We start from the raw sequence: 12,892 nt of genomic DNA, 5'->3' as shown, positions 1-12,892 counted from the left end.
ATTTTTGAAGTAGATCACCAGGCCTTTCTTCCTAGTCTGTCTTAGTCTGGAAGCTCTGCTGAAACCTATTTAGCATCACAGCAACACAAACTGTAGGCCTTCATTGACAGGTGGGTAGTGGCTGCACATGAGGTATACTGTCTTGGAATCAAATCCATGTCTCCCATGTGGCAGGTGAGAATTCTACCACTGAACCACTGCTGCCCCACCCTGACTGCTAGGGCCCTGAAAAGAAAAGAACAGAGACTCAGGCACACTCAAAAGTTTCTCAAAAAAGAAGAAAAAAAACACTTTAAGAGACCAAAATTACGTAAAACAAGTACAAAATGTTAGTGGGTAGGGCTGGATGATGCATTCTTAAAGTGTGCAGATTGCCTGGGAAGCTCAGCCCACTGGGACAGGACATGGGGGGAGGGGTGCTGGGGATCAGGGATAGGGGAGACTGAAAGGAGCCTCTGGCTTTTCTGGGGTTGGAGTAACCTAACCTTCTCCTCTGGGCAGCCCAGGATCCTTAGGGGCAGACCCAGAAGGAGCAGTCCCAGGAAGCCCTAGAAGCCTCCTATCCCCTCCATCCCATGGACCCTGAGTCCCTGCAGCAGAGGGAAATCCAGTGGCCCAAAGACACAGTCATCCTCCTGGCTTGGGGATGGGGGAACAGGAGCCCCCAGAGGGCTGGTATGGAACCAGAGATTCTCATAGGACTTGGGACTGGGGGTGAGACCTTCCAAGAGGGGCTGGGTGGAGTCACAACGGAGGTAGTGTCCTGGCCCTGGGCCTGTGGGGCTGCCCAGCACCTGCCCGTAAAAGACCTGGTCATTGGTGTTAGGCTGGGGCTGGGGCTGGGGCTGGGTGGAAGCTTCTTTTGGTACCCCCTGGAGCACATAGGCCTGAACCAGGGTGGGAAGGCCACAGGTCCCCGAGCTGTTACTGGATTCCCAGGGCCCAGGCTTCTTCTCTTCCTCCTCCAGCACCGTAATCTTGGCAATAGGGGGCATGCCAGGGTCCCGAAGGCTGGGCAGCTGGAAGGTCTCCTGGACACAAGAACATGAGGCAAGACGATAGTGCATTTCATGATGTCTGCCCTAGCCACTGCCCTTTCCCAAGTTGGGCCAGTGGTGGGGTCGTTCCTGCTGTTTTCCTGGAACTCAAAGTGTTACATTTGCAACACCCCTCTGAAGTGCCTGACACATGCTGGCTGCTCTACAGACTCACCACAGTGACTCTTCCTAACAATTCTGTGATTAGTTCCGGTTCACAAGGAGGAGACTAGGGCTCGAACTGGCGGAGCTGTGATTCAAACTCAGTTCTGTTTCACTCCAGAGGATCTTGGTAGTAATTGATGAGAGGACCTGAGTTCTTGTCCTCCCTTCACTTTGGGGTTGTGCCAACACCTCCACCCCACTCCCTGCTCCCTTCAGGCTTCTCACCTCTGCCATGATGGTGGGCACCCAGGCGCTTAGGCTGCTGTGGGCTGGGTCTGGAACACTTGGCCAGAGGTGATTCTTCCTGCTGGAGGAGGAAGCAGGTAAGGGCTGGGCTCAGGGTGCCCTCTCGTCTTCCTATCCTTCCTCCCACTTACTCCCTTAGTGCAAAGAGGAGAAGGTGGAGGGTTGGGACTTCCAGACAGATCCCTAAGGCCTGGAGGGCTGGGAGGGACTTAGACTAGTTTGCAGTTCCCTCTGGGTGTTGTTGTTATGTGTCATCAAGTCAGACCCGACTCATATAGTGACCGTCTTTGGGTTTTTGAGGCAGTATCACTACAGAAGTAGATTATCGAACCTTCCCTCTGAGGAGTGGCTGGCGGGTTTGAACCGCCAGCCTTCTGGTTAGCAGTCAAGTGCTTTAGGCACTACGCTTCCAGAGCTCCTAAAGAGATGGCCCACTCTACCTGGCAGGGAGTTACTGGTGGGTTTGAACTGCCAGCCTTGCGCTTGGCAGGCAACTGCCTTAGGCCTGAGGCCATCCTCTAGGGCCTCCGTGTGGGTAGTGGAAGCCACAGATCAAATCTCTGAAAGGGACTTACCTGGGACTACAGCAGAGCCAGGCAGCCCCACAGAGGGAGATGAGCGAGAGCAGAAGGCCAAACAGGCCCAGGAGCATGTGCAGCTCAGACTCGTCTGGGGTGAGGGGAAAGCCAGAAGAGGTTAGAGCGCATGCCTGTAAGGTCTCCTCCCTTAGGCTGGGATCCCAGGGCAGATCTACAGTAATGGGGAGTCTTTGGGTGGGGCACCTGGGGCACCCTCCCGGCACCCCTTTGTGCCTAGCCCCTACCTCTCCTTACCCAGAGCCAAGGTCATCAGAGTGAGGCCTGTATTGTTGGTGGCCCCGGCCTGGCTGGTGGCCATGAGGTGGACATGATACAAGCTGCCAGGTTCCAAGCCGTGGAGAACAAAGCCCCAGGAGGAGGCATTCAGGACGGTGGCTGGGGATTGGGAAGCATGGTCAGCCTGGGCCTAGATGCTGAGGCTCGGGCTCCCTCCATGGTTCTTGAGCACCATGCCCCTGGGCTTTCTGGGATAGACTCACAGAAGGACTTGTTCTGAGCGTTGGTCCAGAAGATGGTATAGTGGAGAAGGGGGCTCTTCCCTAGCTCAGGGACCTCAGGCACCCACTCCAGCTGGGCCCAGGTCTTGCCTATGTGCTTTAGTTGCAGCTCTGGGACACGGGGTGGGTCTGCAGAAAGACAGGTGCAGGGGCTGTCAGGAGCAGGGCAGGGTGGAGAGCCCCATTAAACTCCTGAAGTTCCAACCAGACACTAGGACTGCACTGCAGAGGGGTGAGGAAAGAGAGTCCAGTTTCTATCTTCTCAATGGTCTCATTTTTCCAGGAACTTTGAATTCCATCTACCACTATGGCTGAGTCAAGATTTGAACCTGGTTCTGTTTGACTGCATAGCTTCTACTTGATTTCTGCCAGGCCTGATTTTGTCTGACTCAGAACCACTCACCCTCTTGTTTTTTTTTAAATAATGGAACAAGTCATGAATGAGCATGTCATCCTTGCTCAGGAGCCATGCTAATCTTCTCTGTAGCATTCCAACTTTAGTATATGTGTTGCCAAAGTGAGCACTGCCACTTACCCTCTGAATTTATGCCAGAACCTCTGATTTCTGTCAGATGTGACACCTGATTGATTTGTGCTAGGCTTGATTGGATTCTGCCAAGCCCACTGTACCCAATTTCTGTCACCCCACCACTTGATTTCTATCCAGCTGCTTTTCCAGGGAACATATGTAAGCTAGGGGTCATTTTAGGATTGAGGGGAAATCCCCTTGCCAGGGCCAGAGGTAGGGGAGGAAAGAAATGCTCCCTTATAGTCCTGATTGTTGGAGTCCATACTGGGCTTGAAGAGAAGAGGATTCTGGGAAGGGGCCTGGTGGCTGACAAACCCTTTTCTTGGGAGTAGGCATAGATGTGCTGGGAAGGTCCCATGACTTCCTGGTACAGAGGAGTCACAGCGATCTCATAGAGCTCAAAGGGCCTGATGTTCTCTGTGAAAAGAAAATCAGGGAAGTGCTTTGGTTAGGGGCTAACTTCTGCTGATGTTGTTGTTGTTGTTATGTGCCGTCGAGTCGGCCCCGACTCATAGCGACCCCTCCTTGGGTTTCCGAGGCAGTATCACTACGGAAGTAGGATTGCCCAACCTTCCTTCCGAGGAGTGGCTGGTGGGTTTGAACCGCCAGCTGTCTGGTTAGCAGGCAAAACCTCTGCTGATAGTCAGGAGCTAACCTCAGATCTCTCGTCAGGGCTAACCTGGACCACATGATGCTGGCCTAATCTCTTCAATCTCTTCTTCAGACAAATCAGGGAAGAAAAGTATAAGCAAGAGTTAGAGAGGGGGCAGGGTTAGGGCTTCAGAAAGAGAGGATCAAGTTAGACTGTAGGAAGAACTTCCTGATTCAGAGAAAAGGGAAGGATCCAGACAAAATAGATCAATGAGATGTCATAAAAATGAAATACTTTTATTCATCAAAGAACTTTATCAACAAAATGAAGAGACAATCCGTACACTAGGAGAAAAATTTTCAGGAACCAGATACCTGATAAGGGTCTAATATCCAAAATATGCAAAAATTTCTACAACTGAACAACAAAAAGACAACCTAATCAAAAATGGGCAAAGGGTCTGAACAGACATTCACCAAAGAGGATATTCACATGGCCAGTAAGTACATGAAAAGATGCTCAAGGGAACTAGCCATTAGGGAGATGCAAATCAAAATCACAATGAGGTACAATCTTACCTCATTAGAACAGCAATGATAAACAAAACAAAACAAAAAACAGGAAAAACAAGTGTTGGAAATTAGCAGCCTCATCCATTGGTGGGAATGCAAAATTATACAAACACTGTGGAAAAGGTTGGCAGTTTCTCAAAAAGTTGAACATAGAACTACCACATGACCCAACAGTCTCAATCCTAGGTATATACCCAGAAGAACTGAAAGCAGTAACGCAACCAGAAATGTGTACACCAGTCTTTACTATAGCACTATTCACAATAGCCAAAAGGTGGAAACAGCCAAAATGTCCATCAACAGATGAGTGGATAAACAAAATGTGGTTTATACACACAATGGGATATTAAAACCAAACCAAAAACCAAACTCACTGCCGTTGAGTCAATTCGATTCATAGCGACCCCTTCTTGAGTTTCTGAGGCAGTATCTGTACAGAAGTAGATTGCCCAATCTTCCTTCCGAGGAGTGGCTGGTGGGTTTGAACTGCCAGCCTTCTGGTTAACAGTCAAATGCCTTAGGCACTACACCACCAGTTGGGGACTGTTCTTCACTAGGGTGGTTCAGACTGCCCTTTGCCTACTGTCAGACAATCAGTGACCCCCTCATTCTTTCCTCCTGCCCCTGCCCTTCACCCACCTGCCCACACCCACCTCTGCCTACCTTGTAGCAAAGTCCCTGTAATGCTCCCATTGTGCTCCATCCTCCAGGTCTTATTGCTGCCGCTGGGGCTGGGGGGACCCAGGCCCCACTCAATCACATAGCCTTGAGGCTGGGGGTTGGGGGGCTCCCAGCCCACCCAGAGGCTGTGAGGATCTCGGGCCACAGCATGGAGTCTGGTCAGTGGTGGCCCTGGAGAGAGTGGGAGACAGTGAAACGAAGGTAAAAGAAGTGCAGGCCCTAGAGTCAGAAGCCTGGGTTCAATCCTGGCTTTGCTACTTACAAGCTGGGGGACCTTGGGTAATTGAACATCTGAGCCTCAGTTTCCTCATCTGTAAAATGGAAATGATGATAAAAGTTCCTGATTCACAGGATCATGGTGTGGTTTAAATAAGATGATGTGTGTAACAAGCTTAGCATGGTGCCTTGGGTAAAGTAGTACTTGATAATAATAATAATAGTCAAACCCAACTAAACCCGTTGCTGATGAATTGATTCCAATTCATGACAACCTCATGTGTTACAGACTAGAACTACTCCATAGGGTTTTCTTGGCTGTGATCTTTGAGGAATCAGATTGCCAGGTCTTTGCTCCACAGGTTCTGTGGAGTAGCTAGGTGATTTGAACTACCAACCTTTAGGCTAGTAGTCAAGTGAAAACAATTTGTGCCACCCAGGGACCTGTTGTAATAACAACAGCTAAAGTATATGTTGTTGTTAGGTGCTGTCGAGTTGGCTCCACTCATAGTGGCCTTACATATAATGAATGAAATGTTGTCCAGGGGCATCCTCACAGTCGCTCTGTTTGAGCCCACTGTTAAGCTATCTCATTGAGGTTCTCCCTCTTTTTTCTGATCCTCTACTTAACCAAGCATGATGTCTTTCTCCAGGGATTGGTCTCTCCTGCTAACATGTCCAAAATAAGCAAGACAAAATCTTGCCATCCTCGCTTCTAAGGAGCATCCTGACTCTACTTCTCCTAGATAGATTTGCTTGTTCTGGCAGTCCATGGTATATTCAATATTCTTTCCCAACACCACAATTGAAATGCATCAATTCTTCAGTCAATATAGACTTTGGTATGTGGCGGGCACAGTTCTTGATAAATGTTAATTCACTGAGTCTTCTAACAGTCCCATGATGGAGGTACTATTTTTGATCTCGTTTTATCCATGAGAAAACGGAGAGACTGAGAGGTTAAGTAGCTTGTATACAGTCATCCAGATAGTAAGTAGGAATATTTGCTATTATAACTGCTTATGATCATTACTGTTAATATTAGTTTCACCTTGGGTTCAAGAGAGCCTGGGGGTAGTGGTGGCTGATCCCCTGATAATGAGCAATTAACTCAGGAACCATGTTCCAGGTGGAAAAGCTTAGAGCTTTCTCTCCCAGCTTCCTTGGCAGAATTGACTGTGTGTGTTTACGTGTGTGGGCATGTGAGTGTGAGTGCCTGTGTGTGTGTGTAGAAATCACTAGCTTAACCTGATTCTGGTTAATGATAATAACAGTAGCTAACACATATTGAGCAATTACTTTATGCCAGGCACATGTCTTAGTTCATTTGAATCCTCACAATAACACTTTGCTGTAGGCACTGTTATCATCCCCATTTGCTAGATGAGTAAACAGAGGCCCAGGGAGGTTAGAAACTTGCCCAGGTCACACTGTTAGCAAAGGACTAGCTTTGAAGCCAGGCCCTAGCCTCAGAACTCACGTGCTCAGAACTCATGGTGCTGCACTGCCTGCTAGCCCCCTTTACCTGAGCTCTCCATGAAGACCACCGGTGTGGGGTGAGAGGTCCCGCCAGTGTTGTAGGCTACAAGGGCCACCTCCCGGGCTTCTGAAGGCAGCTGAAAGGTGCAGCTTAACTCTGTGGTGTTGCAGAGGAATAGGATTTCCCCAACCTGGCCCGAGGGTCTCCAGGAGACCAGGTACCCTTGGATCCGCCCGCTGTCTTCCTCCAGGGGCATTGGCTGTGGTAGGAATAGGAGGGAAAAAATAAAGGAAATGTACATATTGTCTTGAGTGAGGGAGAGCTTCTAGGTGGGGGTGGATGGATCACAGGACCTGAGCTCCCTCCTTCCCTATGTTCCCCTGTGTCGAGTCCTAGGAGGGAAGCAAGGAAGAAGCAAGTTGGTGCTCACAGCAGGCACTTAATTATCCATTGAACCAAACTTTGGGGACACAGCCAAGTCCTGCTTTGTAGTCTCTTCAAAAAGGATGTTCTCCAGCTTAATAGGCAAAGCGCATGCAAATCACATACAAATATATCAAGGTCCTCCCAGACCTGTGGGATTCCTGAGCCCTGGCTCAAAGCCTCTGTCTGGGATGGAGGAAGTCTCAGGGGTGAAAGGATGGCCTTCAGAGGGGAGTCACCTTCCAGAACAGCTGCACATCCACAGTCCTGAGGTCCAGCTGCTTCTGTTGCCACCTCGTGTCCAGTCTGACGATGGGGGCTGTGGTCAAAGTGAGAGGAGAGGGTGTCCATCAGGGAGGGTCCTGGAGGCTGGATGGGGCATGAAAAGCCTCTCTCAGCTCTCACCACCCCCTTACCCCGTTCGGTGGTATTCAGCACCAGGCTGGGGCTCCAATCACTCCAGTAGCCTGGCAGGGGTGAGCGGATGCAACGCATCTGCAGGGTGTAGGCTGTGGCTGGGAGGAGGCCACAGAGCTCGTGGTGGTGGGTCTTGGAGGGCACGGAGGCCACCTGGCAGGAGGTTTGGCTCTGAGCCTGGATGCCTGGATGCATCCAGGGCCAGCTTGAGCCTATACATACCCTTCCTTCAGTCACCCCCACCCCTGGCTCTTGAGGTTACACTCTGCCTCACCAGGGCCCAGCTGGCTTCTCCAAGCTGTGGCTGGTAGCGCAGCTCACACTTTTGTGTGATGAACAGGCCTGGTTTCCATGGCTCCCAGTGCAACCACAGGCAGCCTGGCTGGGCTGGGGCCTCCACAGGGCTGGGGTTCAGGGCCTCCAGTGTAGGGGGCTCCAGTTTCACTGCAAGGAAGTTGGTTGTCAGAACTGCTTCCTGCTCCACCCTGTAGGTCTCTTAGCTCCCTCTTGTGTCTCTGTGGCTCCATTTCCCTCCCTGAGTCTCCATCCAGGGGTTCTCTGTGTCTTTCTCTCTCTGTAGATGTCTCTGCATCTCTATTGACCCATGTCTCCATGTTGTTTGGGTCTGTCATTAGATATATGTGTCTCTGTTTCTCACTAGGTCTTTGTTTCATGCTTGCCCCAGGGCCTTTGCACCAGCTGCCTGGAACACTTTCTTCCTGGATAACCACATGGCTTGCTCCCTCATCTCCTTCAAAGATCTGCTCAAATGTCATGTCCTCAGAGAGCCCTTCTCTGACCATCCTATTAAAATAGCAACTGTCCCCATCCTGCTGTCCCTAGGCCCCTTCCCTGTTTTAATTTTCCCCTCACACTTACCCCCATCTGATGTTATATTTTATTTATTTTGCCCGCTAAAATGTAAAGCTCTGAGAGCAAGATTTTGGATGTTTTGTTCACTGCTGTATCCGCAGCGCCAGTTATAGTGCCTAGTACATAGTGGGCACTTCAAGAAATTAATTATTTGTTGAAAGAATGTGTGAATATGTATCTTTGCCTCTGGATCTCTCCCATGTCTCTGTGTTTGTCTCCATTTCTTTACCTCCAACTGCTGTTGGAGACAACTCCCCTGTTGTCTCTGTCTCCACCTCTAAGTCTTCTAGTATCTCTTTGTCACTGGGTCCCTGTTTCCCTCTCTGTGCCTCTCTGGTTCTACCCATTTGGGGGGGCCTCTCCCTGCCCCCACACTCAGAGTCACCCACCGAGGTCCATGGGATCAAAGCATAGCTTCTGGGACAGTGTGGTCCCCAGAGCATTCTCTGCCTGTACCCAGATGCCCATACTCTGGTATAACTGCAGGTGTTTGCGTGGGATGGAGCAGTGACTCTTCCCAGCCTCAGGTACACAGTCCAGAATGGGCTCTTCTTGGGTCTGGCATTTGCCCCGGTTCCTGCCAAAAGGATCAGGCTTGAGTGGCAAGCAGAGAAAAAAGGCAAAACCCTACTCATGTCCCATCCCAGGACCCAAGGGAGAGAGGTTGAGGCAGGAGCCCCTACTCACTTGAAGCTCTTTAGGGTGAAGTTAGTGGGCAGGTAGGGGTCTGGTCCTGGCTCCCACTGGCAGATGAGGCTGTTGGTTGTGAGGTTCATGAAACAGGACAGGTTGTATGGCACTGGGGGAGGATCTGTGTGGGGTGGGGAGAGGGTGAGAGCTTTGATTGGGGCCGGTCAGAAAGCTCTGGCCAGGACCAATTTGCCTCATTTTTCTGCCCTGAGTCAGTCCCTCTGGGGTCACCTTGTCCATCCCTCTGCCTCCATACAAACTGAGCCTGAAGGGACAGGCTAGGGGAAGTCAAGTTACAGACATGTCTAGGGACAAGCATCACAGGACCCCAGCATCCTGGTGGCCTCCTACCTCCAATCTTTGCAACTCTAGACCCCCTTTGTCGTGACATCGTAATGCCTGGGTTTTCATCCTGATTCTGTCATTCGTTAGTCATGTGATCTTGAAGTTTATGAACTGTTCTGTGCCTCAAATTCCTCATCTATAAAATGGGAGTAATAGTAATATACCTACTACCCCCAGAGTTATTGTGGGGCCTAAATGATTCATTGAATGTAAAGTACTTAGAACAGTGCCTGGCACATAGTAAGTGCTGCATAAGCGTTAGCTGCTAATATTATTGATTCTTAAACAAGAAACTTGGTCTTCCTCCCTCCCTCCCTCACTCCTTTCCTTCCTTCCTCCCTCCCTTCCTTCCATATGCCTCACATTTGCACAAATGCTATCCTGTTCAATTTGAACAGAGGGCTGACACTGGGGAGGCAGAGAAGCTGGGAGCAAGCCCAGCTAGCAGAGAATGTCTCCCTGGATGTGCCCTTCTATGGTCAAGGAGCTGGGCTTGCTCAGCAGCCATATAAAGTAGTGGTTATGGCACTGGCTTTAGAGCCACACTGACTAATAGAAATCTTGGCTCCATCCTTATTAGTATGTGACCTTGGGCAAGTCACTTACCCTCCCTGAGCCTCAGTTTTCTTATCTGCAAAATGGGGTAAAAATAGTACCCATTGGTAGGAAAGATTGCCCGGTAGAATGCATATTAATACAGACTGAGAAAATACTGACAAGTATCTTCTTAGTATTGACAGCAGGACATTGGAGGCAGAGTGGGTGGATGGCTGGAGGGACTTACAGCCTGCCTGCAGCTCAACTTGGTCCAGGATCTGCAAGCTGTTGCCCCAGTATAGGCAGCAGGAGAGATGCGCCTGAGTGTAGTTGAGGTGGGGCACGGTAATGGTGGATTCCTGGCTCCCATCAGGTAGGCGCTTCTGTCTCCCCCCAGGGTGAAGCTCTGATTCCAGTTTCCACAGAATCTCTGACTCCAGGTCCAGGTGGCTACAGTTCCGGCCGATGATGCAAGAGGCCGTGACGGAATCCCCCAGGCGGATGATGGGGTCTGAGAGGCGGATGCGCCCGCATTCTGTTAGGCCTGAGATAGAAGAGAGTAGCCCATGGATGCCTCCTCTGCCTGACAGAATTGGGCTATCAGGCAAGCTGTGCACTCCTGGACTCAGGGTCAAGGTTCCTGCCTCACTCCCTAGGCATGGACTGGAGTGGAAGGATGTGTGTAGGGACTAGGAGAGGTTGTCAGATATGAAATAGAGTGATGTACTTGTAAATGTTTAACAACCAGCTATTCAGGGGAAAACAGACTCTGTTTGTAGTGTATACCACCGTCCATAGTGTAAATACTCCCACCATGTATGGCTGATTTCAAGCTATCAATCTGAAATTACTGAATGTAGAGTTGTGAAGAGATGTGAGCCAGCTCTAGCACACTATCAAATAGACTAGTTCCTTCCCCAAGGATGGTGAAAGCAATAATTAGAATGATAAGCATCCCACAGCCACAGTAAGCTTTTCAAAATTCAGATCTGATTGTGTTACCCAATCTTGACCAGAACTCTTCAATGGCATGCTACTGCTCTGGAAGGCAGAATGAGGTTTGTTTCTAAGTGGACATGGATAAGAACATGGATGTTGGAGCTAGACTGCCTGGCATAAGGCCCGATTCTATCTATCATTCATTATGTGACCCTGGCATGTTGTGGAGACTTTCTGTGCCTCAGTTTTCTCATCTGTAAGATGAAGATAAAAATAGTCCCTACTTTAGTGTTGCTAGGAGGATTAGATTTGTTAATATGCTTAAGAACAGTGCCTGACATGTAAGTATTAACTGTGATGATTAGGATAAAACTAAATCTTTACATGGCTCTTGTGGCCTGGCCCCTGCCTAATCCAGTCCCAGCTCAGACTATCTTTTCTCAGATCTGGCTGCTCTGGCCTTCTTGCTGTCCCTTCAAAATGGCATGATCTCCCCAATCTTGGGATCTCCTCCCTCTCTCCTTCTACCCTCCTTCACCTGGTTAACATTTAGCTGTCCCGAGAGAAGCAGACTAGGCCCTTACTAACCAGACCAGGCCAAGATTCCTGTATTTTCCCAAAGCTGTTATTATCCTTTATATTTGTAGAGTCATGTGATTATTTGCTTGTCTGTTTCCCTAGCTGGACCATCCTTTTGGCATGGCCAAAGATCTTGTCTGTTTTGCTCATTACTGTATTCCCAGTGGCTAGCGCAGAGTAGCCCTTGGGGAGTACTTATTAAATATATAACTCAGTAAGCACTGCACTCTGACTCCACTGCTCTCTAAGAGGGGAAGCAACTTGCCCAAGGTCATAGAGCAAGTTATTGACTCTCAACATGGGTGTCCTACTGCTTCACAGACTCAGAATTTCATGCTGAAAGGAAACTTGCAAAGCTGTTTTCTTCAAAACTCTACCTAAGGCTGTGTTCTCTGTAGCAGAGCTTGGCTGGCCTGCTTTTCTATGGTCTGCGAGCTAAGAATGGAAGTTAAGGGGTTAAAAACACACAAAAGAACACTCAACAGAGACTGTATGTGGCCTGCAATGTTACTATCAGACAAAGTTTGCCAATACCACCTCCACTGCATTCCCTGTCAGTCCTGGCCTCAGCTTTCATACCTCTGAAAATGGGAAGCTCATCACCTCTCAAAACAGAATTCTCATTGTTGGAGAGCTCTGCCTGTGCTTCCTTATTTCAGGGTGAAACTTGCCTACTGTGACTTCCACTCCAATCTCCTCACTGCCTGCCAAGGCTGCACAGAACCCAGAGGTTCCTCTGACAACCAGGTAGAGATTTGCAGACAGGGCTTGCATCCACCCCAAGTCTTTTCCAGGCTGACCAGCCTGGGTCCTCTCATCATTCCTGATGGGTGAGTGTTTGCCTGATGGATGGGGACTCAGCTGCTCCACATTGGTGGCCCAGTCTTTGGTTTCTTAGTATTCTCTAGGAATCCCAGGAGCAATAAGATGGACAAAGTAGGGAATGATTTCATCCCTCCTTCTCCCAAATAGCTCCTCATATAACTCCCTCTCCCCACCATATCCCTGCCCCTACCACACTCACTTCCTGGGAGCAGAAGGAGGATCAGAGCAGCTCTGGTCAGGCTCCAGGTCCCCAACCCCATAGCGCCAACTTCACTTCTCACCTGGAGGCAGAAGGGATTGGTTGAGAGTATGGGCTTTGGATTCAGAACTGACCTTACTCCTTGCTCTGTCACAGTGTGGTTTTGGCTTGGTTACTTGACCTCTCTGAGTCTCAGTTTCTTTTTGTCTACAGTGGAAGTAACAACAGTGCATACTGCACAGAGCTTTGGGAGGAAGACATGAAATGATACACGTCAAGGGCTTAGCACAGAACCTGGCACATAGGAAGTGACTCTGAGTGACAGTGCCTGTTATCATCATACCTGCCTTCCAGGAGAGAAGGGGAAGGGAGCAGCAAGGAACAAAATTCTATCTTCTTCCCTGATGTTAACCAGGTCCCCTCCAGAAAGCAGAACCTGAGGCAAGGGCTT

General features: G+C 49.6%; 1 protein-coding gene and 1 non-coding gene across 2 annotated transcripts; both read right to left on the bottom strand.

Annotated features, from left to right (window-relative positions):
* Positions 1 to 548: 548 nt before the first annotated feature.
* CSF3R (colony stimulating factor 3 receptor) lies at positions 549 to 12,502 on the bottom strand. The gene is made up of 15 exons (XM_007947670.1): positions 12,442 to 12,502; positions 10,147 to 10,443; positions 9,015 to 9,138; positions 8,717 to 8,904; positions 7,729 to 7,898; positions 7,454 to 7,607; positions 7,277 to 7,356; positions 6,660 to 6,873; positions 4,901 to 5,089; positions 3,389 to 3,490; positions 2,527 to 2,673; positions 2,282 to 2,422; positions 2,024 to 2,117; positions 1,428 to 1,509; positions 549 to 1,031 (listed from the first exon to the last, which is right to left on the bottom strand). The coding sequence occupies exons 1-15, from the start codon at positions 12,500 to 12,502 to the stop codon at positions 549 to 551; spliced, it is 2,526 nt and encodes an 841-aa protein (XP_007945861.1).
* Positions 2,963 to 3,069, bottom strand: LOC122150648. Its single transcript, XR_006163787.1, has one exon. It is a non-coding gene; the product is annotated as a U6 spliceosomal RNA (small nuclear RNA).
* Positions 12,503 to 12,892: the final 390 nt, after the last annotated feature.

Source organism: Orycteropus afer, unplaced genomic scaffold (genome assembly GCF_000298275.1).
Source record: "Orycteropus afer afer isolate SDZICR_OR568_19922 unplaced genomic scaffold, OryAfe1.0 scaffold00192, whole genome shotgun sequence".
NCBI classification, from domain to species: Eukaryota; Metazoa; Chordata; class Mammalia; order Tubulidentata; family Orycteropodidae; genus Orycteropus; species Orycteropus afer.
Note: the sequence above shows the minus strand (reverse complement) of the source record. Positions and strands in the feature narration are given on the sequence as shown.

Bases quoted from the DNA above. Each gene is read 5' to 3' on its own strand.
- CSF3R (XM_007947670.1), bottom strand. From the start codon at position 12,502: ATGGGGTTGGGGACCTGGAGCCTGACCAGAGCTGCTCTGATCCTCCTT. The intron at 5,090-6,659 runs GTAAAGGGGGCT...CACTCTCTCCAG, and splicing joins GGTCTTCATGGAGAGCTCAG to GGCCACCACTGACCAGACTC. The intron at 2,674-3,388 runs GTTTGTCAGCCA...GTCTTTCTGCAG, and splicing joins TGCCTACTCCCAAGAAAAGG to ACCCACCCCGTGTCCCAGAG.